At 42.4% G+C, this 27,882-nt stretch overlaps 1 protein-coding gene across 1 annotated transcript in view; it reads left to right on the top strand.

Annotated features, from left to right (window-relative positions):
- The window catches only part of LAMB4 (laminin subunit beta 4), a 93,559-nt gene extending 66,739 nt beyond the window's left edge, over window positions 1–26,820 (top strand). The window contains exons 25-33 of the mRNA XM_025984059.2: window positions 252–412; window positions 3,121–3,326; window positions 3,959–4,120; window positions 8,218–8,362; window positions 11,769–11,976; window positions 15,240–15,378; window positions 17,968–18,141; window positions 19,411–19,564; window positions 24,353–26,820. Of these exons, the coding sequence (XP_025839844.2) occupies window positions 252–412; window positions 3,121–3,326; window positions 3,959–4,120; window positions 8,218–8,362; window positions 11,769–11,976; window positions 15,240–15,378; window positions 17,968–18,141; window positions 19,411–19,564; window positions 24,353–24,492 (1,489 nt within the window). The 3' untranslated portion in view covers window positions 24,493–26,820. The remainder of the gene's footprint in view (window positions 1–251; window positions 413–3,120; window positions 3,327–3,958; window positions 4,121–8,217; window positions 8,363–11,768; window positions 11,977–15,239; window positions 15,379–17,967; window positions 18,142–19,410; window positions 19,565–24,352) is intronic.
- Window positions 26,821–27,882: the final 1,062 nt, after the last annotated feature.

The raw sequence follows: 27,882 nt of genomic DNA, 5'->3' as shown, positions 1-27,882 counted from the left end.
GACCCAAGGCCTTTCTTCCACGAGACCCTGTATGCGGATTGTATTTTAAGTGAGCGCTAAAATCTTCCAGAAATCTGGGTTAAGGAGAAAGAGCGAAACCCCAAACAGAGCCATAATCTGCCAAGCACCCGCTGGGGAAGGAGGGCCTGATGAGGAGGGCGCTGGTCACCAGGGCCGCGCTGATGCGGTTTTTCACTGATCTGTCAAAAGTAACACAAACTCAGCTACGCTTGCTCTCGTTTCCCCTCCAGGGAACACGCCGCGCAGCTAAGTGTGCAACTGAAAGCCGTGCATGAGTTTCCAGATCTGAAAGGAAGGCTGGGAAGCATGAGGGATGAAGCAGACCTCTTACTGGAAGGTCTTCAGAAAGAAATCCACCTGCGCGCCCGAGCCCGTGACACGAGCATCGTGGGTAAGAGAAAATGCGCTTGGACTGTCCCTCGATGCCAAAGGCTGTGAGTGCAATCCACTCGTGAGTCGCCCCCCGCCCAGTGCACGGTGCCCAAGGCTTCAGGACGTGCAAACACACCCACTAAAGGGACTATGTGTATGTGACTATGTCAACTTCTCAAGTGTCACGGAGTTTGGATGCTGAGCCAGCAGTGACACTCCAAGAAAAGACACAACTCTTGCTGGCCAGGTTGCCACTTGAAAATTGTGCAGGGCGTGGAAGGTTTGCACTGCCGTCTAAGAATCCACGCGGCAGGTGGAGAGGGAGTGAGGAGTAGGATGAGGACAGTGTCCATGTGGGTGGCAGCTGATGACTGCTCAGCCCCTCCCAGGGTCCCCTGGAGTCAGGCTCCCCTCCAAGCCCCCTGCTCTCCTGTCCAGGACCCGACTTGTGGAACATGCCAGATAAAGGCAGTCTCTACCTTTTTTTCTGCTGGGGACTCCTGGCACTTTTGTGAGGCTTATGGACCCCTCCTAGAATGTTTTTAATTGTACTAAAATCACATTAGGGGCGCCCGGGGGGCTCAGTTGGTTAAGCACCCGACTCTTGATCCTCAGCTTGGGTCTTGATCTCAGGGTTGTGAGTTCCAGCTCCTCATTGGACTCCATTCTGGGTGTGGAGCCTACTTTAAAGAAAATAAGTAAAAATTTTAAAAATAAATAAATGCCACAAAATCACATTATACTCTATAGCAGTATAGCTCAAAAAAAAAAAAAGAAAGAAAGAAAGAAAGAAAGAAAGAAAGAAAGAAAGAAAGAAAGAAAAAGAAAATGCATCAGGGGTCACCCAAGCCAGGTAGGAGAAAGGAACACTGCCCCCAGGCTAATCCTTCCACACCCACCGCCCAACAGCAATTACTGAGCTTCCCCTGGATGCCTGACTGTGCAGGGCAGGGGAGATGGGGGGGTGGATGGCAAGTCCTTGCCCTGGATTACTCTAGGCTACTGGGGAGCATGGGCATGTAAACAGCCCCAAACAACGAAAAGACTTTATTGCAGAGTCTTCAAGCCACTTGGGGAACAGAGCACAGGGAACAGAATTCTTCCTGGGTTCACCGGGAAAGGCTCCAGGAAGTAGGTGACATTTGACTTGGACTTCACCAAATGAAGATACAATTTGCCAGATAAATAATGGCAGAAACTCATCCCGAGCAATTGGAAGGTGTGGTGGTCTCATCCCTGACTTTAGGTTGTACAGAGAATAAAGATCAGGACCCTGGGCCTCTGGTTCCTCAAACACGGAGTTACAGTTGAAAGTCCTGCTACACTATCATTTGCAGTAAAACGTGCCGTGTTACTTTCATGAATTTGTATTTTACTATAAATACGGAAAATATAGAGAAGTGCTTAAGAACATAGTTTCTAGGGGCCCCTGGGTGGCTCCATGGTTGAGCGTCTACCTTTGGCTCAGGTTGTGATCCCGGGGTCCCAGGATCGAGTCCCACATCGGGCTCCCTGCATGGAGCCTGCTTCTCCCTCTGCCTGTGTCTCTGCCTCTCTGTGTGTCTCTCATGAATAAATACATAAAATCTTTAAAAAATAAAAAAAGAACATAGTTTTTAGAATCAAACCACCTGGTTTCAAATCTTGACTTTATCCTACTGTCAGCAAGATCTCAGGCAAATAACTTACCTCATGAGAGCCTCATTTTCTCACGTGTAAAATGGGGGTGATCACGCTAACGCTAACTCAATGTTTTGTGAAGATTTGGAAAGAAAACTGACAGGAAGTACAGGCACATAGAAAGCACTCCACAAATGTGACCTATCGTCATGAGCCTCAATGTCACAGGTCAGCAAACTACAGTCCACTGGTAACTTTTACCCAGAGCCTGTTTTTATAAACGGCGTTTCATTAGGAGACACCCTCACCTCTTTGTTGACATCGCCTGTGGCTGCTCTCACTGTACAGGTTCAGACTTGAGAAGTTGTGACAGACATGCTGTGGCCGGCAAGCCTAGCACATTTATTCTCTGGCCCTTTCCAGAGCCAATGTGTTAACTCCTGCTCCATATAATTAGGTAACCTTGGTTGGTTTGTCATCTTAGGGTTCATATAGGTAGTCATTAATACCAATCAATACCCAATTAATACATTTGTGGAACACTTTACAGTATATTTTTTTTTAAAGGATTTTATTTATTTATTCATGAGAGACACAGAGAGAGAGAGAGAGAGAGAGGCAGAGACACAGGCAGAGGGAGAAGCAGGCTCCCTATGGGGGAGCCTGACATGGGACTTGATCCCAGGACCCCAGGATCACGACCTGAGCCAAAGGCAGACACTCAACCCCTGAGCCACCCAGGTGCCCCTACAATGTATTCTCATCTTATTTCACTTAGTCTTCACATGTTACAGATAAGCAAGAACAATCTAAGAGATTTAACCAGTTTGCTCAAGGACACAGCCAGACTCAAGGGTAAAGCCAACACTCAAACCCATGTCTGCAGACTTAAATCTCAATGCTCCGCATCCATTACATAGATCTCTGTTTCTCTCTATCCGATCCTTCCCCATTAAGTGTAAATGCAAGGAAGAGGAGGGTGAAATTTTGTATTGGTCGTTGAGACCAAGACATTAGTCAAACTGGGAAATGATTGTCTTGATAACCAACGTATAATTTCATTGGTTCTCACAAAAGTTAATCTTACCTCAATTTGCATTCATGTAGATTCCTCAGAGAACATCAAGAAGCATTATCAGAGGTCATTATCTGCTGAAAAGAAAATTAATGAAACCACTTCCATCATAAAAAACTCTGAAAAAATCAGGAATGACTTACTTACCATCTTTGATAGGCTAAGCTCAAAAGAAAACTCATCATTGGAAAAATTACAGCAGATTACGGTACCAGATATCCAAATATTGAACAAAAAGGTAAATATTCACGATGGTGTAGTAGAAGTGTTTGTGCTTTCTGCTTTCCATACAAACACCTTCAATTGTATTTCCTGCCTTGCATTTTATTTTTTATTTATACTTTATAAATGTGTAAATATATAACATATGTAGAGATATGCTCTGTTATATAAGATATAAATAATATAAATAAATGTATTCATATATGCATTTTTTATTTTCTAAGTCAAAGTTTAAGAAAATCCAAGGTAAGACTGTGGCTTGATTTTATTATCTTATATTTATTCCTATTATTCGCTATTTCCACGATGGTACAGATTATGGACAATCACTCCTACTGCTTCATTATAAATAAAAGGTAATTTTTATTTTAAAAACATGAAGTTAACATGCAAGAAATGCTAGGCATTTGACTGTTTTCTCCAGAAACTCTAAGCATAAAAATGGCAATGACACAACGCTGCCAACAAAAAATTCAGATATTTAATTATCTAGACACATTTACTGGGTTGCATCTGTGCACTAAGCATGAACCACTGGTGAAGAAACACATATGCATAGAGCAGTGCTTTGCCTCAGAGAAGCGGGATGGTGTTAGCCAAAACTCTGCCAACGTGTTGCTTTTCAACATAAATCATTTCTCCTGTGAGGTGTGTGGAGAATCAGGGGACATGCCGTGTGTGCTCTCATCCTGTGAAGGCCCCAGCTGTCACGACTTCCTGACCCTCTCAAGCAATGCCCTCCAGCAAGCTCAGGAAGCAGAGTCTGTGATTCAAAATTTGAGTGACCAGGTCCAGGGTTGGAAGAACCGGGTAAGTAAGTATATTTCTCTTGCTTATTTGTAAATCTATAGCACTAAGAAGAAAAAAAAGCAAACTGAAAATTTTAAACCACCATTTAGCTTCTAGGCGAAAGGAGAGATTCTAGACATTAGGTTTTCTTATGTTGGGAAACATAGGATTAAAAATACAGATGTGGATTTATTTATTTTTTTAAAGATTTTTTATCTATTTATTCATGAGAGACATAGAGAGAGAGAGAGAGAGGCAGAGACACAGGCAGAGGGAGAAGCAAGCTCCATGCAGGGAGCCCCGACGTAGAACTCAATCCTGGGTCTCCAGGATCACGCCCGGGCTGAGCCACCTGGGCTGCCCCAGTTGTGGATTTAAATGTACATTTAGAAGTACATGTGAATATTGACATTTTCTACTAATACATATTACATACGTGTGTAAATATATAATTTTATATGTGTGTGTGTGGTGTGTGCATGTGTGTATTGAGAGAAGAGAAAGAACTCAAAATATATGTTTGTAGGACATAGACTCATGTGGATGTTTCTTTCACAGCAAACCCTACATAGAAATGTGAGATTCCTAGGCTCAAAGGTTTGAAAACTTTAGATTTCTCAAAGTAAACAATAACTTTTATAAATTCAAGGGTATATTTGAAATTCTATGCAATATACAAATTCTAATGTTAAAATTTAATTTAATGTATGCAAAAAGCGAATTAGTCAAAACAATTTTGAAAAAGAACAAAGTTGGGAGTTGTATACTACATGACTTTAAGACATTGCAAAGCTACAATAATGAGAGCTGTGTGGCATTAGCATCAAAAGAGACAAAGACATTAAGAAACAGATTGGAGATTTTAAAAATAAATTTAAAAATATATAATCAATTGATCTTTAACACACGTATACGAAAGAGGACTGATTTTTCTTGTCTTTTCAACAAATGGTACTTGAACAATTTGTTATCTACACGCAAAAAAAAAAAAATGAACTCCAGTTCCTACTTCTTAACTCATATCATAAAAATAGAATTAATTCAAGATAGAATATAGATGTGAATGAAAAACCCAAAACTTTTAAAGCAAGATCACAAAGATCTTTCTCCTTTTCTCTTCTGGTGACTTTCAAGTTCCAAGAACAAAAACGCATCCATATAAAGACTCAGAGACAAATGCTCCTAACAGCTTTACTGGTAAAAGCTCAAAATTGAAATTAACCCAGAGCTCTATGAACAGGTGAAAAGATAAATTATGCTATATCCATGCAATAGGTGAATCTCAAAATAATTACATTGAGTGAGAGAAGCCAAACAAAGGACAACACATTATAAGGTTCCATTTACATAAATGCTGAGAAAATGCAAACTAATCTATAGTGACAGAAAGTAGATCAGTAAGTGCCTGGAAATGGAGAGGGAGAGATGAGGGGAAGGGATTACCAGGGGGCAAGAGGATACTTCTGAGAGTGATGGATATGTTCATTATCTTGACTGGGCTAGTAGTTTTATAGATGTATGACTGTCTGGATATCTCAAATTGCATATTTAAATATGTGTAGTTTACTGTATTTCAATGATACCTCAATAAAGCTGTTAAATTTAAAATTGTTTAAAATTTAATGTTAGAAAATATTTTAACAGGGAGACACCCTTATGCCTTGTACTCCTTCCTATGTTGTTAGACATGATACAGCCGTTTTAATATTTAAGTACCTGATAACTGAGTCTCTAATAACTTTAAGCATTTTCACTTTTTTTTCCAGTCACATTGATAAATGAGAATAGGTTTTAACTGCCTAATTTTCTTTAGTTCTTTTTTGTGCGTGTATGTGTGAATACCTTATATATTCACCTTGAAATGATGAATACAATATTAGGTATTCTGTGAATACACTGGATTACTCTGGATTACAAGGTGACGATGTGCCCTAGCTGGCTCCATTTTTGACAATACACATGGAGTCTTTGATGAAGAAAAGAAGAAAAATCTCTTAAAGAGCTGAATTTCTTTACCAATAATAAGTTAGATATTACAGCAGTCAGCATTCCTGTTCGTAAGCACCCAAAACCAACTCCTGAAAAAAACGGTCTCCGAATCAACAGGAGGATAGAGGGCCAAGCTTGGGAATGGGCTGAAAACCACAGCAAAGATATGTGTGCATATCTCCTGCACACACGCTCACACACATGCTTGCATGCACATGCACACGTAGTTTTCACTTATATATTATTCTTCTTTCTTTTGACAAATATTCATTGAGTGCCCACTATGTGCAAGACAGTTATCTCGATGTGGGGAACACAAGTGTTAACACAACAAAAACAAATCCTGGTCCTGCATCCTGGTGTTTAAAACAATCCTGGATTGTTTACATAATTTTTAACTATCACACCTTACTGTCCCGTCTCAAAAAACCAGAAACCTCACACCATTTAAATAAGCCCGTGTTAAGCTTTTACTTTTAGAAGATAGCCCCTGACGCAGGTTCTAGCAAAATCCGGCTTAATCAGCAATGATGAAGAACTGGGAAGGATGGGGGCGGGGGTTTTCATGTAGATAAAATGGTGTGCTGTTTCCCTCTTGATTAGAAGGGGGAAGAGTGCCAGAAAAGATTGTGAGAGAATTCTCAGGAGTCAGTTGTGACAGAAGATGGATTGCAGAGAGATGTTTTAAGAGTGAAGTAATTTAGCAATCTCTCTTTCTGAATACAGCATCGACCAATTGACACAGATTTCATCTCTATGTTTGCCTGTCCAGAGTATTTATTTCCAGAATTCTTGTTTTATTTCTATGTGTTCTTACCCACTAACCATTTTAGTGACTTTTTAAATCGAGATAGATATAATTAACATAGAACACTGCACTAGTTTTAGGGGCACATAGTTGGATAGCTGTCTATATCGCCAAATGGTAAGCACAATAAGTTTGGTTAACATCCATCACCTCACATAGCTACATTATTTTCTTGGGACGGGAACTTTTCAGATCCCTCTTAGCTACTGCTAACCACTTTTAGGTCTTCCAAGTTCTAGAAAATTAAAGAAGAACTCTCAAAAAACTGAAGATACATATTTTTAATCATGTAAATATTTCTTTTTTGTTTCATCGTTTGCCAATGACTGCAATTAAATCCTTTTCTACAAAATCTGTAGGGCTCAAATTAAGCTGGTTCCTTTTGCGGAAAAATAAAGGGAGATTTTTTTCTTTTCCTAATTGTGTTTGATCCTAATTAGCCCTACTTCTGTCACAATTAATTTGTTCCATGCAGCTCAACTTGTTGGTGATATCGTCCTATTGCTTTCTGGTTTGGTTTTTTTCTCTTTCTCTAATTTGTTGGAATCTCAAGAAAAGCCCACGAATTTTCTCAAATCGCATAATTAAGAATTTGCACTTCTAGAGGGCAAGGCTTTAGATCTATCATTCCTCCACCAAGTGTACAAAGCATCTGGAATTTATCTTTGTAGGCTGCTCCAAGTTCAAACTCGTTATTAAAAGGAGGAATGCTTTCTTTTTAGCTTTCAAAGAAAGTACATTACTTGAATTTGAGGGATGTCAAGAAGAGTAATTATGTTAACTTACATAAAAGGAAATGCCCTTAACTCGTTAAACGTAATGACCACTGTAAGTAGTCCTAAGTGATTTGCTGATGCTGTAGAAGGCTAAAGTCTCATTAAAACAGAATTTGTATTTTACATTTGTATCAGGAAAAGTCATTAGCACTAGGTCAATATTGTATTCAAATAATAATTTTGATCGTGAATAATGTTTGAAAAGATAAATGCACATTCTTTTTTAAAGGTTTTATATTTTAAGTTATCTCTACACCCACCCAATGTGGGGCTCGAACTCACAACCCCAGGATCAAGAGTCACATGCTCCACTGACTGAGCCAGCCAGGCGCCACAAGATAAACTCACGTTAAGAAAGCATGATAATGAAGACAAATAATATCATCACCTTTTAAAGGAATCCCTTAAAATGAATCTTTTGTTTAATTATCTGTACTCCTATTTTGTTTTTAGTGAGTTTCATTTGGTCCAGCTAAGTAATTAAACATCACACGATGTGCCTACTTGTGTGTTTTTCCTCATTGTTATTTTTTTTCTTATTCCAGCTCAAAAATGTAAGTAAACTGGCAGAGGTCTCCAAAAACAATGCCTTACAACTAAGCGAGAAACTGAGGAATATGAAAAACCAAAGTGAATCTGAGAAAGAGAAAATGAGTCTTTTAATCAAAAAGCTGAAAAAGTTTTTGTCAGGTAATTAGAAAACTATATTAGGACTAGTTTTGGTTTCTTTTTCTTTGCTTTTTTCTTTTTTACAATGTATAGTCCAACAGCACAACCAATCCCAAATTACATTAAGTGGAAACAAAATGCCTAAATCAGAAATGTGATATACCACTTGATTTAAAATTTTTTAATGAAAATAATCCCCAAATATTAACTCCGTATCTTTCTATTATCTATCTATCTACATCTTTGTATGAGATGAATTTAGTAAAAAAAATGCTAGAATTTAGTTAAAATTTCAAACAAATGAACTTCGTGTTTAAAGTTATGTGTGTTTTAAAAAAAAAAAACTTAACATGATGATTCTATCAGATGCTCTAATGTTAGGATTCCATGGTTTCCTCTGCTGACAAGGTATATCTGAGATCAAGGCATGCCAGATTTTGATTACTATATCAAATACTATAGTGAGTTGATATCTAAAATATCGATTATTGCTATTATTATGGACTGTTTTCCAAGTTACATATTGGTTCTCTGTGACTGACTAAAAGGAGCAATTTGATGATGATGATGATGATGATTATTATTATTATTAATGTAATTATGACATTATTATCCTTCATTGTACTCTATTTTGGGAGAAGTTCATTTTATTTTATTTTTTAAGAGGTTTATTTTAAACTATAGAGAATTATTAGTTGGAGATTAAAAAAAATCAAATAGTACTTCTGGAAATTGACCTGAAACCTCACTCTCTGCAATAATGCATCCTGGGTATAACACTATACAGAATTAATCTTGAGAGGCTTTCTTCTCCATCACCATCTTCCAGATTCAGTAACTTAACGCTTCGCACATGAATCAGCTGACAATTGGGATGTCTGTTACCATCTTTGCAACCACTTTGTGAATCTGTTTAATATTTGTAAGAGACCCCTGTGGCCAACTGTTTTTTCCATAACCATGTTTCTAGATATTGTTTCAGCAGCACTAGTCCTGATTTTTTAAATAACAAAATGAGAAAAAAAAAAAAAGAACAAAATGAGGCAGTACAAATAATCAATAAAAATGACCAAAATAATCAGTAAAAATGAATGGGGTGGGATCAGCCTACTGGATGTTTTATGTATTCAAAAGCAAATTTTCAGTGAGTTAGCTGGATGGATTGGTATCGGCTAGACACAGATGCAGGAACTGGTTGGATTGAGGAACACATTAGCTGCAGGTACGGGTCGATTCAGGCACCAAAGCCAAACCAAAGCCAAACTGCCAGACCAGTAGCACAAAATGGCACGATACACTTCTGGGGCCCAGGGATGGTTCAGAAGGCAAAGTCCACTGCTTCCATCTCATTCACTGGGTCTTGGAGCCAATTCCCTTATCAGTCTAATTTCTCATTGCTGCTGTATACATCTCTAATAAAAAAAAAAAGTTTACTTAATTGTCCAAAGGAATCTATAAAAAAGAGCAAACCTGTGTCTAGATTATTACAACAAATATTAGACTAGGCATAGGGAAAAATCCTATTCCATAAAACAAACGTCTCTGGTCTGGATCCCAAGACCCTTGGTCACCAGGAAAGCAGTACCCTTCGCTCACAATTTCTTTTCCTCTATCCTTCCCATAAAGCCCAAATAAAGGTATTATTAAATTGTATGGTGGCTAGACCATTCAGCTCTTCTGAATATTTTCTAATATTCTAATATTTTCTTTGTGGCCTGAATTCCCATGAACAAAGTAATGTGTCACTTCTCCTGAAAGTCCCGTATAAGGGATGCCTGGGTGGCTCAGGTCATGATCCCAGGGTCCTGGGATCGAGGCCAGCATTAGGCTCCCCATGGGAAGCTTGTTTCTCCCTCTGCCTATGTCTCTGCCTCTCTCTGTGTGTCTCTAATGAATAAATAAATAAAATTTTTAAAAACAAAAAGAAAGTCCCATATAAAATTTTTGAATTTGTGATCTCATAACAAATGCCAATAAATGTTTGGTGACAAATCTGTGGTTCCATTAAATTCACTTTTTATTAGGACTTTTTTATAAAATTAAATACTATTTGTTTCAAGAGTCAACTTCCAAGTAGAGTACGTTCTGTGTAAAGCATGCTTCTAATTTACTCACAAAAAAAAAACTTGTTTCCTTCTTTTTTTCAAAAACATGACAGGAAATAAAATGTTCTTTTTATATTAAACAAAACAGCTAAAGTGAAGATGATTACCAAAAGGATATATACTCACAGCGTGTCAACCAAATGCTAAAAGCCATCTGTGGTGACCACTGCCTCCTAGGAACTCTGAGTTCCTAGGCCTCACAGTTAGAGGCCCCTGAGCTTCAGGAGCTGAGCTCTCCGCCCTTTGGGACTTCGCACCCCCCCTCCCACTATTTAAACTCCACTCTCCTGCCAACAGTGATCTGGGTGCTGCTTCTTGCTGCACCCAACCTTTGGCTCCTGGGTTCACTCAGTTTGGAATGCCTTTCCCCCTCCTTCACCCCACATTTCCACAGGTTTAATTTCTGCTGACCGCCAGGCTCAATTTGTGTGCCTTTCTGAGGTTCTTCCTGAAATATTTTCTTCTCCCTGTGGATCCCCTATCATTTGGTTTTCTATTTAACATTTTCTATTCTTGTATGATCAGTATTCCTAAGGAATGGCTTATATTCCCTCCTGGATGGTCAACTCCTTGAGGATTAGATCTCCAACTCCCTGCCCAGGATTTAGTGTTACACCTCCTTAGGGAGCCAGAGAGTCGCCAAGTGTCATCACCCCAAACCCTAATGATCTTCTTCAATTCTTCTTCAACGATCCTGCCTCAATTCTCAGGGAAGACCAATTTTATTTTCCTGGAAAGCAGGGCAAGGGGTGTATTTAACAGTTTCCTTGTGACACATTGTCCATCCGGCCCTTTACTCTGGGTGGTCGCCTTCCCTTCTCAAAACAGGACTTGGAGTGGCAGCATCAGATAGAGTTGCCCGTTTAGACAGATGAGCAACAGCTGTGAGCCTTTTTTGATGTCCCGCAGGATCAGAATCAAGTTTTGTCGAGTCCCAACCTGGTGCTTCCCCACGGTCTCGTTCATCATATTGGAATCTTCATGACAGGTGTCTAACCGCCTTAATTGCATTTGAATTCATATGTAAGGACTTAGGAGGACGTTTCGCAGAGTATAGACAATGTCCCACGTCTGTAGGTTTTCAGCTCTCCAACAAGTGTTTGTGCAGCGTGTAGTCAGCACTACACGAATGGTGGTTCTTCAGAGAAGGGAACACTGAGGGTGAAGAGGACCCTACGGGACGTAGACAATCGAACCCTGGTGTTCTAGGGACACAGAATCAGGTGCACGTACCTTTGGCCTAGACTTTGCAGTGGTTGTGTTTACAAGATACGGTGTTTAACCAGGAGGCACGATGACCTAAAACCACCTTCCAATTTCAGAGGAAAACGTGCCTCCAGAGGACATAGAGAAGGTTGCAGATCACGTGCTTGACGTCCACCTACCAACGACATCGCGAAACCTAACCGGTGAACTTGACAAAATACAGAAGGTGATGCAGCTCTGTGAGGACTACAGGACAGATGAGGACAGGCTGCGCAAAGCGGTCGATGGAGCCCCAAAGCTTTTGTTAAAGGCAAAGGGAGCAGAGTAAGTACAGTGTGAATATTCTCATCTTGCTCTCCCAGGCCATCTGCGAACAGGCCATTTGAAAAATAGTTGCGTGACAAGCTATTTAATGTTCAAATGAAATTACCCCCCAGTAGCTCAGTCCCAAAGGGGGGGGGCAAGCTGTCTGCAGGGGTCTCAGGAAGCCGGGGATTGGGAGGCAAGGGGTAGGGATGCTTATTTCCCACCTGCTATAGACTTGGAACGCCTTTCAAGTGGCCTGTTCCCTCTTTAGACCAATCGGTGCCATATACCAGCATAGACTTAACAAGTGGTAGGAATACGGGTGTGTTTTCCCTTTCTTGTTTACCCATATCTGGTACTTTCGAAATTTACCATAATAGTACTTTAAGGACCTGAATTTTTTCTTAAAAAGACTACATTAAAAAGATATGATGGTGAGGAATAGAAGAAATGAATAGGAATGACACAGGAGTGAAATTATAGATACGGTACATAGAGTTCAGGAACTCTTGCTTCCTTCTGGCCTTGTGGACTTAGCCAAGCAAACCAGAAGAAGCATCTTGGTTGGTGTTTTTAGGAGCACGGGGGTGCTGTGGGTCAGAGTTGTGGGATCAGTTGGATGGTGGTGACATCACCATGTCAGGGCGCCCAGCAGCTGAGACCTTAGCTGCCAGCACTGTGTCCTGACGTACCTGTGTACATGCAACGTTCCAGACTCCTCTGTAGGCCCACTCCCTTCCCGTTGTACTACTTACAACCCGGAAGAGTAAGTAAGTGCAGGACAATCACGCAGCTATTAAAAAATGATGCTGGGGGCAGCCCAGGTGGCTCAGCGGTTGAGCACCTGCCTTTGGCCCAGGGCGCAATCCTGGAGAACTCGGGATCGAGTCCCGCGTCGGGCTCCCTGCATGGAGCCTGCTTCTCCCTCTGCCTGTGTCTCTGCCTCTCTCTCTCTCTCTCTCTTTCTCTCTCTGTCTCTCATGAATGAATAAATAAAATATTTTTAAAAATTCTATTGGAAAAAATGATGCTGGGGAAGGATTCCTAATAACACACAGAGATTCTTCAAGGGTAATGTTACTGCTAATCTGTTAAGGTGACAGATTATACATAGAAGAGGATCTCCGTCACGGAAAGAAAAAAAGTTGTAGGACAAAAATGCTAGAATGTGCTGAAATCTTAAGAGGTGGTAGGATTAGTGGTAGGTTTTTCCCTTCCTGATACATTTCTTTTGTGTGTGTGTGTTGCTGCCTCTTCCTCCTCCTCCCCAGCCCTCCTTCTCTTCCTCCCCTTTTTCTTCTTCTCCTTCTTCTATGTTCTGGTATTCTCCCAATTTACTCTAAAAGCAGCTACATTGAAAATCTAAAGGAAAAAGAATACAGTACAAAGATATGGTGGGGGGTGTTATGAGAAGGGAAATTTCCTGAACCCTGAACCCCTCCCATAACTGTAGAGAAAGAAGCGTAGAAAGAGAAGCTCACATATGATATGGTTCAGCCATAGGATATTCGAGAAAAGCCGTAACTGTGGAGACGGTAAAAAGGGTCAGTAGTGGGGGCACCTGGGTGGCTCAGCGGTTGAGCATCTGCCTTCGGCCCAGGGCATGATCCCGGGGTCCTGGGATTGAGTCCTGCATCGGGCTCCCTGCATGGAGCCTGCTTCTCCCTCTGCCTGTGCCTCTGCCTCTCTATGTCTCTCATGAATAAATAAATTAAATTTTAAAAAAATCAGTAGTGGCCAGGGCTTGAGTGGAGGGATGAGTGAATAGGTGAAGCAGAGAGAAATTTTAGGACCGTCAAAATACTTTGTGTGATACTAGAATGATGGGCATGTCATTAGACATTTGTCCAAACTCACATAACGAACACCACCAAGAGTGAACCCTAACGTACACTCTGGACTTCGGTGTTTATGATGGGTCGATGTAGGCTCATCAACACTAACAAACGATCCCATCTGGCAGGGGTGTTGATAACTGGGGAGGCCGTGCGTTGCAGGGGCATGGGGGGGCGGGGGGCAGGGAGTATAAGGGAATTCTACATCTTCTCCTTTTTGCTGTGAACCTAAAACAGCTCTTTAAAAAAGAAAGACAGGGATCCCTGGGTGGCGCAGTGGTTTGGCGCTTGCCTTTGGCCCAGGGCGCGATCCTGGAGACCCGGGATCGAATCCCACATCAGGCTCCCGGTGCATGGAGCCTGCTTCTCCCTCTGCCTATGTCTCTGCCTTTCTCTCTGTCTCTCTGTGACTATCATAAAAATAAATAAAATTAAAAAATAAAAAAGAAAGACAAAACAAAACCCCAGCCTTTTTCATTTAAAGATGTTATTTATTTATTCATGAGAGACACAGAGAGAGAGAGGCAGAGACACAGGTGGAGGGAGAAGCAGGCTCCCTGCAGGGAGCCCGATGTGGGACTCGCTGGATCCCAGGGCCCCAGGATCACGCCCTGGGCCAAAGGCAGGCGCTAAACCGCTGAGCCACCCAGGGATTTTTTTCTTAAAAAGCCAAAGAGAGATGCCACCAGGAGGAGAGGTAGGGTTGCATGGGAAAGGGGATGTTTTGCAACATAGCAGGTTTTGCTCCTCCACACGCACTTCTGATTACGCCCCTGCAAAGGCCTATCTGATAGTTCACTCACTGGGTACATTCTTCCAAAAGTGGTTTTGAGCCCGCAGATCTGAGGATCTGGTGAATGTTGACTTGAGGTGAGCTAATTTCTGTAAAATAGACGATCCCTTGGAATGCTTGTGATTTTAACCTCGGCCTGGGCCCCTGGCAGCTAGAATGTCAGCGGAGCTTACATAAACCTGAATAAACACAGCCTGGAAACGCAGGGCTTTGGGTTCTCTTTGCTCTCTGCGGAGCCTCTTAACTATCCCACCCCCACTCCGGTAAGGATTTGGAGAGTGTTGCTTAAGTGTGAGAAATGAGGGAACTGGAATTGGCTGAGGATGGTTATTTTGTTCAGAGCTTGCCAGTGACGGTCCTGAGGCCTCTCTGGTTATGACAAATTAAGAATAAATAAGACCTGTATTATTGATTTCCATATCTGGCGAAATCTGTATCTACTTGATATGCATATATATGCGTTGTTGTTGGGATTTAAACATACCTCTTCCTCAAAATAAAGATTTCAGCACTTTGCCTTGCTTAAGAGTAATTTACATTTACTTTATAAATAATTCAGCCAAGTTTTCTCGTGGAGCCGAATGAACTCCCAAGGTGAAACAAATGAATAATTGTATATTTATCTGATCTGACATGTTAATATCCTACCTTAGAGAAGCAGCAAATGTTCTATTAAATCTTGACAAAACGTTGAATAAATTGCAACAAGTTCAAGTCACCCAAGGACGGATAAATACCACCATCACGCAGCTGACTGCGGAGATAACAAAAATTAAAAAGAACGTACTGCAGGTATTTATCTTCTTTGAAACTAATCTGAAAAAGATTTTGAATGTGGAGACAGCCTGGTTTTTCTGTGTGCCAATGTCATGCTTGCCTGACCTGTCTAATGGGATGATTATAGGATAAAATGACACAGCGGTGGTATTGTGCATTTAATTGATGTTCCCAGAGCTCTCAGGGCCTCACTTCATCATTGTTGACCCCCTCCTGGGGGACGAAGCAGGTGCTACTATCTGCCTGTACAGGAGGAAACTGAGCCTGGGGGAGGTTAAGTGACTTGCCTAAGGTCACACAGCTAATTAAAGGTAGAGTTGAGGAGGGAGTTTAACCCTTCCAACTCCAGGGAAATTAATAGACTTGTTACAGCTCACAAGGCAAAGAAACTAAGTTCATTGTTGCCAGGTTTCTGTAACTGCCAGGTTTTGTGTGAAATCTCATCAGAGTTTCTTAAGACTGAAAGGATCTCTTACCCAAAAGAAAGCATTCCACCCAGAGCTCGGTGGGAGCCAGGCCATGGTTTAACCCACATAAGGGATCCCAGAGAGGAAGTCTGGCAGTTGGAGGATGGGTAGGGACCTAGTCCCAAGCTGTGTGAAGAGGCTTCCTCCAAGGCTGCATCCTCCAGTCCATCCCCTTCCCCAGAGAATGCCAGTGCCTCAGTCTCTGTTCTTCAGCCAGGTTTTCTGGATCTAAATATATGCATTTTGAAAAGAAAAGGAGAAAGTGATAGAACATGAAGCAGTGCACCAGGAAATAAAAGGGCCATATGTGAACAGGTTGCAAATATAGGGCAGCAAAGGAAACAAAAAACAAAGAAGGCCTCTAGGTTTTCCCCTTCGACGCATAGATGCTAGAACAGGGCAGGGCAAAATATAGCCCAGAGGCCAAATGGGTGCAGTAACTTCTTTTAATCCACAATCATAAAAGTTTTATTGGAATATAGCCACATGTTGTCTGTGGCTGCTTTTGCACTACGGTGGCGCAGAGCTGAGTAGTTGCAATAGAGACTTCATGGGCCACAGAGTATAAAACCTTTACTATCTGGTCCTTTGCAGAGAAAGTTTATAGATTTGTGCTCTAGAAAAGACTTCAACATATGTCCAAGGGCACAAGAAGGTTTTCAATTTTTTAAAATTTCTAAAATATGGTATACGTAGGGCTCCCAAGGAACCCTCCTAGTAGAAAAAAGCCCAAAAATGTTGGCTAGGATATTTTTTAAAAAATTTAATACATAGCAAAATTAGTAAGAAATGGAAGAAATTTTCAGAGGCCAACAATTGTGGGGAGGTATGAATCTGGAGAGGCATTAAAACAGGAACCTGACAGCAGGCAAAGGGTATCCACCAATCCCTGGTGTGTGAGAGCTGTTGGTTTTAATGCTCGCCATGCATAAGAGACAGAAAACAAAGCCCACAAATGGAGAGATTAAGATCCCTGCCTGGAAAGGCAAAATCCTCAATGAAATGTTCAACAACTCCTCCTCCTCCTACACACACACACACACACACACACACAAGGGGAGGTGCAGGTGCACCTCACTTGTGAGATTCTTCACTAAGCATCGCTAACCACAAGCTGGCTTACTTGAGTTCGAGGATAGAAATCACACCACCTGTGTGGCCCCAACAACCCAAGCCAAAAATGTCACTTAAAGAGGTCCTGGCAGATAGATGCCTGCCAGAGGCAAACAGAAATCCCCTCCAAAGGAATGCACCTCAAAACCAAGCCTCTAAGATGCCTCCCCAAACCCATAAAAGAACAAATTGCCTCAAGCAAGAGTCATCAGAAACAGTAAAACGACAGAATCAGAATGCAAGAGGCTACGGATCTGTTACTGGACGTAGAGTACAAATTCAGAACGTTCATTATGCTCAGAAAAATCAAAGAAGGGACGAAGGTATGGCCAAAGAACAAGATACAAGAGCTAACGGCTGACCAGACAGATCTGACTTCTAGATGCGACAAACAGAATCTTGGAAATACGAAACAAGCATAAGGCATTCATTGTTGTTCTGTGGATGCAGGAGCCACCTGCATGAGCTGGAGAATAGAAATGTAAACTATGTTCAAACAATGGAATGCTTTAAGTTGCTAAAAGTGAATAAACAAGCCATGCAAATTAGTCAAGAACTGTAGGAGCATAATTTTGAATTACGATTCAAGTTGCAGAAATACACAGTAGCATATATTTGTGCTAAGTTGGAAAAAACACCGAAAAAAAAAAAAGAAAAGAAAAAAACACCGCATGTGTTAGAAATACTGTGGAGTATAGCAAAAAAGCATGTAGAAGCACATGGAATGACAAATCTTCGATTCAGGGTAGTGGTTTTACCTTCACAGGGTGAGGGCGTGTGAGGGGAGCCTTAGCTCACTGGCCCAGCGCATGGGTACGTGTCATATTTGCTTTTGCATCCTCGTGTGGGTCTGAAATATTTTATTACAATGTGGTTTTTAATGGAAGAGGGAAAAAAAAGGAAGCAATGATTTACTTTCTGCTCGCACCTAGCTTATTTCCCCAGGGGTAATTATATCATTTGTCTTCTTGTTGTTTGTTACATGAAGACACTTTCTCCTCTCTGCTCTTTAAATCAACAACAGGCTGAAAAGGAAGCCAAGGACTCGAAGAATGTGCTGGACTTAGCAAAGCAGCCGTCAGAGCTGGAGGATGGGCTTTCCCGGCTGCGGACCACGTTGCAAAGGACTGGAGAGCGAGCCACCCGGGTGACAGCTCAGGCTGCATGGGCCCGACGCCAGGCCGGGGGCCTGGAGCAGGTCACTAAGCGCCACCCCCACGCCCCCAGCCCCGGTCCCTCCAAGAGCAGACACACGGAGCTGCTTTGAGGCTAATGCTCTCATCTCAGCTCATCGTGCCATTTACCAGCAGTCCCGTTCGTGCTGGAGCGTGCTCATGGCCTGTGTTACTAGGGATCCCCAAGGGCACGACGTCTCTTCTGGAGCAGAGGGGCTGTCTCCAGGGAAGACAGAAGGCCTTTGACCAAGTTGGGACGGGGTGCTTCCTCCCCGACCGGAGTAGATCCCGCTGGGGAACTACGGAGTGGTATCCTCGGCAAACCTTCCTTCTAGACGTTCCCAGTTTGTGCCATTGGTCTATCTTGGGCGTGGTTACCCTTGACACTAGTTGGGGCACATCCCCTATAATGAAAACGAGGAGCGAAAGTCACCTGCCAAAGAGAATAGGTCAAGTTACAGAAGTCCGGGTGAGTTCATGAAACTGTTGCGGGAAAATACCCGGTTCATCCGGATTGCTGAAAGAAGCTATCAACTCATTTTCCTAGCAGGCATCTCTGCTTGGTTGCGTTCATATAGTAGCAAAAGAAAAAGGGTTGAGTGTTTTTACAATGGGTCCGTTCTCTTGCTTTTCATTCCTAAAACGCGCTGGTTCATCTCCATGGACTTGGGAGTTGAGCACATTCTCTATGGAACGGGGGTTGGGAGGTTGGGATGGGTACTCCCCGCCCACCCTCTCCCCATTTCCCTTCCTGGGCTTCACTCAGCTGTTCCACATCCTAGACTGTCCCAGGCTGACCCCTGAGATTTGCATTCTCAGGCAGAGGGAGCTCTTCAGACTAACACTTGTACTCCCCCACCCCCATCCTTGTGCTCCTTGCGCCTAAAGCTTCAGCGTCCACTCTGCCCTTCATCCTGCCCTGGTAGCTGTCCCTCCCGGCTGAGCCCAAGACTTGTCAAGGGCAGGATGGCCTCAGTTGTCCTCTGCATCTCTCACCTTAAGTAGTTTGGGACACGCGACTGGTGCCCCGTGACTAACTGCCTTCACACGGAATCACGACTGCTAGGGCTATTTTACAACAAAGCGATTTTATTTTTAATCAAAGCTGAGATTCTTTCCAGAAAAAAGAAATGCAAATAAAAGTCCTGTTGGAAGGACCAGGGTTAACCCAAGCATATTGACTGGATCACGGTGTCCTCTTGCTCCTTTGATGAACAGTATCGGGCAACTATCGTGCATGGCCACATGCTTTATAAATATTTTCTGGTGATGGGAGCGTTGCTGTCTTACAGGAGTTTGTAGAGCTGAAAAACCAATATGCTGTTCTTCAACGTAAGGCCAGCGCTATGGGACTAACCAAGGCGACGTTGGAAAGAGTGGAACGGCTAAAAGACGTGGCAGGGAAGCTGGCCGAGGATACAGAGGACAAGATAAGAAGAATAGCAGGTAATCTCTTCTTTTCTTCCCGCTTTATGGAGGTAGAGGTGACAGGGGAAAGTGTGTACACTTAAAGTATACAATGTAAAAAAAAAAAAAAACATAAAAAAAGAAAAAAAATAAAGTGTACAAGGTGAAAATTCGATGGACATCGGCATTGTGAAATGATCACCACGATTAAGATCATCACCTGGTGGGAATGCTGAAGATCTACTCACGTACACCATAACGAGTCAGGACCACACTGACCATTTGATCCCCAGAACTTTCTCCTCTTTTTTGTTTTTTTGAACTTTCTCCTCTTAAACCTGGAAGTCTGTAACTTTTCCCAACCTTTCCCCCTTCCTCCCACCTGCCGGCCTCCACTCTACTCTTCTACTTTCTGCTTCGATGAGGTTTTTTTTGTTGTTGTTTTGTTTTGTTTTTTTTTAAGATTCCACGTACAAGTGAGATCATATATATGGTATTTGTCTTTCTCTTGCTTATTGTCACTTAGCATAGTGTCCTCCAGGTTCATCTATGTTTTTGCAAATGGGAGGATTTCCTTCTCTTTTTTGTGGTTGAATTTTATACGCACACAGCCACACACGCCCCACATTTTCTTTATCCACTTATCCATCGACGGGCACTCAGGTTATTTTCATCTCCTGTCCGTTGTGAACAATGCTGCCGTGAACACGGGAACACAGATTCTCTTCGAGATCTGGATTTCATTTCCTTCCACTATATACCCAGTAAGGGGATTGCTGGATCCTATGGGAGCTCTATCTATCCTATTACACGCTCCACCAAGTGGACGATAACCTAATCCTCCACCTTCCTGGTAGCATTTATACCCACTTATCATTGGCACAGTCCAACCACTTTGGAGTCCACTGAGTCGAGGAAGTAGGAATTGGGTCAGTGCCTTGGAGACTGCAATATAACTAGCCACTTGCATGGTTCTACTTCAGAGGGTCTCAGGGAGCCTCCGCTCTGCGTGCATCACAACAAACTTCATTCAACCAGAGATGCCCTTTACCTAACCCACTGGTTCTCAACCAGGGATGACTTTATCTCCTTCCCTGGAGACATAAGTGTCTGAAGCCATTTCTGCTTGTCGCCAACTAGGGGGGTACAACCAGCATCAAGTGGATGGGGGCCAGGGATGCTAGTAAACATTCTACACGGCGCAGGACAGTCCCACTCGAGTCCCACAGTGAGCAAATATTTTGCCCAGAATATTAATGGCGTGGACGTTGAGAAGCTTGAGGAACCCTGTCCTTACCTATGCTTCTTATTTTCTCCTTCCGTGCGAATAACCGTTTTAGAGTCAGTATGATCTTGACTCCAAGGCACTGGTCATCTCATATAGATCCCTAGGCAGTATTCCAGAAGGAACCATAGTCTGGACAATGATTTTTTTTAAAGATTTTTGTTTATTTATTCATGAGAGACACAGAGAGAGAAGCAGAGACATAGGCAGAGGGAGAAGCAGGCTCCCCGTGGGGAGCCCCATGTGGGACTCGATCCTAGGACCCCAGGATCACGACCTGAGCCACCCAGGCATCCCTGGACAAGGATTCTGATCAAAGATAGAAATTTCGATGCACGCCAAGTATAGTAAACATAGAATACACAATTAGAAAATTAATTAGAATCTTCTTTCCCACAATGGGTACTCATGATTTTTCTGGGCAGTTCATGCCCTTATTAACTACCTTTAAATCATCAAGAAGTATCAGATGATGAGTGGTCCAGTTTTACCTCTGGTTGCATTTATTGCCTCTAAAACTTTAAAGTTAGTCATACTCATTTGGAACATAAGTAACTCTCAGGATATTAAAACAACCAAGACTCCTCACGTATAATGTTTCTTTGTTATAAAAGGAGTCTTTGGCCTTAGTAGAACCATTCATATCATCCCCACGACATAAAAAAAAAATGAAAATGCAACACTGGTGTGAGCCAAAGTTAGGAAAAATACATACCAAACTGTTAACATTCGTTATCTCTGGGGTGGGGGGAGAGTGAAGAAGCAAACACTGCTTTTTACATGTATATCCCTGTTTATATAATTTATATCTTTTACATTTATATAATTTACATAATTGTTATTTTCAGTATTTTCCTAACAGTTTTAAAAGGGAATTACTAGGAAAAGTTCAAAAAGACAGATTTTTTTTAACCCTCCATAGGCCATATCATGAAAGTCTGTTGGTCCTAACTGTAAGAGCAAAGCCCGGGGAGACTATTTCTGTTTTGTGCTTTATGTCGAGACCCAAATTGTTTTCACTTAGTCCCTTAGACTAGAACATTCACAGTTTTTGAAATTAGGTTGGAAGAGAAGTTAGGGGCCTTCTCAGAGAGGTCTAAAATAACGCACTCCACTTTTTGAGTTCTTCTTAAAGCTGTCTTCACAGTTCAACAATGTAGGAAAATAAGACCTTGGTTTGAGGGGCACCCGGGTGGCTCAGTGGTCAGAGCATCTGCCTTCAGCTCCGGGAGTGATCCCAGGGTCCTGGATCGAGTCCTGCATCGGGCTCCCCGCAGGGAGCCTGCTTCTCCCTCTACCTATGTCTCTGCGTCTCTCTGTGTCTCTCATGAATAAGTAAATAAAAAAAGGCCTTGGTTTGGCCACCTTCCTGACTCTGCCACTCGAGAAAGGTCTGAGCCACAGGGACTATGCTCTAGTTCCACCTGTTAGGAAGAAGTGCCCAGGGAGTCCCAGAGAGGAGCCCTTGCTTCCATTGGCAGGGTCAAGGTAGAGAGAGTAGAGAATGGGCCCCAGCCCATAGTCAGGGTCCCCCCATAGAACTTCATGCCCGTCAGGGTCCCAGCAAGAAACAGGAAGCACACTTGGATCTAATTGTGGATCACATATTTGTAAGGAGAGTTGGCTGGGTTACCTATTCCCTGCATGACCAAGCACTCCCCAACTTCAAGGGCTTAAAACAACCATGTGTTGTTTTTCTGGGGGTTGCCTGGGTGGTTCTGCAAGGTCTGGGCTCTCAGCTGAGGGCTCAGCTGGCTGGTCTGCCTGGGGCCGGGCTTGCCTGAGATTACGGACTCCTTTCCACAGGACAGGGCCTTTCATCCCAGCCGCTTGACAGCATGCTTGTGTCAGGGTTCCACGACAACGAGCACAGAAGCTGTAAGGCCCTTGAGGTCCTGTGCCTTGATTTCTTCTACTTTCTGTTGGTCAAAACCACCTGCAAAGCTGGACCTGGTTTGAGGGGAAAGGGAGATACCCTCTGCTCCTGAGTGGGAGGACCTCTTCAAAAGGCCCAGGAATTCAGAGAATCCGCTAAGGGTGTGGAGGGCCTGTGTGATCCGCAGCAGTGAGGAGCCATCAGCACCCATGGGCCCCAAGGAACAGGGGGAGCGGGAGGGCCAGTGCTCTGAAGTCGCTCTCTGAATGCTGGAGCCAAAGGCAGGGGCCCATCTTGCAGGCTGAGAGGAGAGGTGGAGAGGTAAACTGCAGAGCCCTGTGATCCACAGGGACAGCTGTGCACCCTCCGCCCCGCCCATCGCTTCTCAGAACTGTCCGGTGGCCAAGTGTGGATGGGCTGCGGAGATCCAGGGAGCCAGATGATGTCATCCACTGAGGCTGGCTTTCCAGGACAGAGCGGGATGGAGAGTGGATGCGGTCAGGCCAAGGACGAGTAACCAGCACAGTCTCATTAACTTCGGTGGTAGAAACGCAGGGGTCTTTTCATCCTTTTAGTACAAATACGCTGCCAGTGCTGAATCTCCCTTTGAATCCCAAATGGACCTATATTTAAGTTCCTAGAGACAGAATGCTCACCACCTCCCATAGCAGCTCTCTCTTTGAACAGCTGTGACTGCTAGAAAGTTCTTTATCTCCAGACAAAGTCTTCCTTCATGGAGCTTGCTCCTGCTGGTTTCATTCTATTTCCTCAGGATGACAAAAAACACATGTCCTCTGCTTTCATAGCCCTCAAATGCTTGAAAATAACTACAGGACATGCCCTGAATCTTCTTTCTCTATATAAAACATCATCAGTTAATTCGTCTTTTGTTCATGGGACAGTTTCACATTTCTTCAGCAATCTGGCTCCTTCCTCTAAACATATGCTACAGGGTAGTTTGACAATTCCCTCGGATTGTCCAGGTGCGACCCGTCCAGGTGACGTGGGACATTTACCTCCTTTCTTTAAGAAGTTCCACTTCTGCCTAAGGGCAGTTTCTTTTTCTAAGGCGACTTCACACCATTAACTGTCACCCTCTCTACCTCTTCCACCCACGACTTTATGGGCTCCTTGCTAGGGTTTACTCTAATTCCCAGGTATTTGTTGTATGAAGAATGGATATGGATGGATGGATGGCTAACAGTGAAAGGCATCATGTTGCTTTTACTCTTCGGGGCTTGAATATCAGCAGAGCAGAATGAAGTCTTTTTTTTTTAATTGAAAGACTGAGAACTCCTAAGTGATGAGCACATGTTAAAAAGCAAAGTTAAAACAGCACAAGCAAACCTGTGGAAATATTCACCAAGTCCAATCAAGGCTCGTCACCCATCTTTTCATTTCTAACAAATTCTAACTAACTTTAGACTAATGCTGATAAATGCCATTAGATATACAATTTTTTTTTAGGCAAAAACATCACATTGCCCAGATTTGTGTGAAAACCTTGAGGAGTCTGGTGAAAATTAATCTTTTGTCTGTTGAATCAAAATGCAAAACTAAATATGCCTTTAAGAGGCACAGAAATCCCTGTGTTTCACGTAAGGTGGGTATCCAGGATGAATCCACCAAAACCGAGTCTATCCTTTACTTCATTTTCTTATTTCAGATTTAGAAAAGAAGATCCAAGATCTGCAGCTGAGTAGACAAGAAAAAGCTGATCAACTGAAACAGTTGGAAGATCAAGTTGTTGCCATTAAAAATGAGATCGCTGAGCAGGGAAATAAATATGCTACTTGCTATAGTTAGGCAGAGGTGACATGCAAAGTCACCTGTGCCTTTTTTTCTGGCATCTGACAAGGAAGCTTCAGGAGCTGAGCTGAACTGGGAAAAGGGCAATGGTCAGCCCCGCCTCCTCTGCCTCCGGGAGTCCCCGCTCCTTGCCCTGGATCTGAGCTGGGCCAAGCAAATGCTGTTCCACGTGGAATAGAAAGGAGGAAGTAGAGACACGGTCTCTGGCTTCAGAAACCTTTCTTCTTGCCTTCCTTTCCCTCTCAACACATAAAAATAATTTATTACGTGTGACAAGTACAAAATAAATAAGGATTCTATTCATTAATCATCACTTCAGTCAAGTGAGCCTCAGTGTGAAATAAGTTGCCAGGGGAGGGGTGCAGGGGGGCAATGGGTTACTAATCAATGGGCATAAAATTCTGGTGAAGTAAAATAAATTCCAGGGTTCTGCTATACATTGTGTAAGGTCAACAATCTATTGCATACTTAAGAGTGTGTTTGGAAGGTAGATCTATATTCAATGTTCTTACCACAATAAAACGAAATAAAAATAAATGCAAGCAAATTAAGCCAAAAATACATCAATGTTTCTAACACTAGAATGGAATAAATCTGGACCGTGTCCTGTGGGCGAGATTGTCCCGTGTTTTCTTTTTATTTGGATATGCTTTATCTATAAAATGATTATTCTGAATAAAATGCATACAATTCAAAATGTAACTTGTTTTTACACCCACTTCCCTCTCTATTCATTCTCCCAATCAAAATTCTGTTTGCCCCAAGTGGCACTGGAACAATATTCAAAGAGAGAAATGTTGAGCTACTTTTCATAATTTGTCTGTAAGCAGTTTTGCTGTAAAATCTGCTACTGATTTTTGAAAGACCAGCAATCCTTTCGTTATTGTTTAGTGTGAAATTGTCTCATTTTGAAATAAGTCTATGATTTCACATTAACTTTTTTTGGATGTATTAACTGAGCACACTGCTTATGTTTGTGAAAGCAATACTTCAGAGGGATTATTTTAAGGGATTTGGCCCCACGTGTTTGAATAAGAAATAATAGATGCCAACATTGATATATAAAAGAGAAAAGCAGCTGGAGCCATTTCCCGTAAGGACTAACTCATTAAAAAAAATGGGTTTAGGGTCGTCTGGGTGGCTCAGTGGGTGGTTGAGCATCTGCCTTTGGCTCAGATCATGATCCCGGGGTCCTGGGATCGAGTCCCACATCAGGCTCCCATCCCTGCATGGAGCCTGCTTCTCCCTCTGCCTATGTCTCTGCCTCTCTCTGTGTGTCTCTCATGAATAAATAAATAAAATCTTTTTTTAATGGGTTTAAAAATTCAATGAAGGGGCTTTAGGATTATACATAAATACAAAATTTCTTAAAACATACATTATTTAGGAAAATTGCCGTTTCCCTGGAGATCCTGAAGAATGAAATGAAATTTTTTCTACTGGAAAGCCCACCAGAAATTTCTTTTGAAATGTATGATTGCAATGCTCTATCTACCCAGCACTTTGATGTCTGGAAACTTCTACCAACAAATATCACACAAACTGAACCATAGTTGGAAAATAGGCGGTCATAAAATCTAAGTTGTGTTCTCCCGTGTAGAGGGTGGAAGATACTCCAGGCTTCCCACCAGGATACTGACTTCCATGCTTGGACAGACGATAGACTTAACTTGACAAGCATGGTTATCTGTTTGCAATAGGAACCCTCAACTGTTCTTCCTTTTCAGTGGTTGGAGACTATACAAGTAACAGACAGAGAGTGTGCAAAGGGTTAAAGAAGGAGGAGATTCTGTCCTCCTACTGACAAGGGTGGGGCAGAAAAATGCCCCAGCCCTAAGGAAAGCACAGTAACCAAGGGAATCAAGGCCAAGGACGAGATCAACCCGTCATCTCCTCCCGGCCACCTGGGATTGCAGTGTGAGGAGGTCAGGAAGGATGTGATGCACTTTGGAAAGACTGTCATTAAAAAGTGGTAAGCCTTCTAAACTTTGGTGTTTAAAATGATAAGCTTCGGTTATTTTTTAAAAAATGTACATACATGAAAAATCTTCTTCCTCAGATAAATCATTGCTAACTTCTATTACTTGCTGCATCTGTTGTTCAGGATGTGACCAAGGCAAAGATTTGGTGAAACAGTATCCATTATATATTGCAAAAGCATCTGAAAATGTGTCACGAGATCTAACCTAAGACCCAGCTGAACCTGTATATTAAGAAAATAATCTTAAATATGGGGGGAGAAAAGCTTCGTGAATAATTCGTTGTGGCGCTTCTGATATTAAAAATGCAAAGAATGCAAATAACAATAAAAAACCAATGAAATATTATGATTTTACCAGTCTGATTCTTGGATGCAAATGTGGAAAACTAACAACAGCTTATTATGCAAGAAAGGAATTTCTTTTTTTTTTTATGGATTTTATTTATTTATTCATGAGATACACAGGCAGAGAGGCAGAGACACAGGCAGAGGGAGAATCAGGCTCCCCTGTAAGGAGCCTGATGTGGGACTCCATCCCAGGACCCCCGGGATCACAACCTGAGCCAAAAGCAAACACTCACCTGCTGAGCCACCGGGCATCCTGAGAGGAATTTATTTAAAGGTAATCTAATAGCACGTAACTTTGAATAAATGACAGGGAAAAATGTAACCAAGGGCAATTATACGTCTGGGAATATATTCAAGATCACACCTCAGGGGCACTCAGGTGAGAGGCTAACACTGGCCTTACTGGTCACTCTGTACCATCTGATTAACTCTCAATGGTCTTGCAGCTTGCCCATGACTCAAAATCCCTGGGAAAGATATCCAACTGCCTGAGCGTCTTCATGTGCGCTGGCTGCCAGAGAGAAACAGAACATCTGCCCCCTTGAGCTTTGGTCGTGGGAGGGGAGTTTTGCCTCCATCTATCTTTGGACTCTTCCAAGGTGGGAAGTATTTTGATGTGAAGCATCAAAAAATTACAAATGCCCATTATAGTCCACCTTTTCCTCATAACATGATACATTCCTCATCCCACGTTTGATCCTAAAACAAAAACAATGTTGCATCCACGCAGCCCTCTGAGAGCACATCCACCCTGTCTTCAAGGGAACCAACCCAAAGTCCCATCACTCGCTGAGTGCATCCAGCTGGGCTCGCTTCCTTTTCTGTTAAAATTTGGTCTCCGATGTACTGCAACTTATGATCAAGATGATAAAGTTTACCACGAACACACATCAAGTGTAGAGCAGTGAGGTAAAGAAGGGAACTGAAAAGGGAATAAAATGTATTTTTATATTTTATAATAAAAACTGCGAGTACACACAAAGCATCACACGAGAAACACAGACTGAGATTGCAGACTTCATTTCTGTGAACTCCTCAAGAGGTTGCCTTGGGATTGA

This window comes from Vulpes vulpes, chromosome 5 (genome assembly GCF_048418805.1).
Source record: "Vulpes vulpes isolate BD-2025 chromosome 5, VulVul3, whole genome shotgun sequence".
Taxonomy (NCBI): Eukaryota; Metazoa; Chordata; class Mammalia; order Carnivora; family Canidae; genus Vulpes; species Vulpes vulpes.
This window is presented reverse-complemented; position numbering and strand designations above follow the sequence as displayed.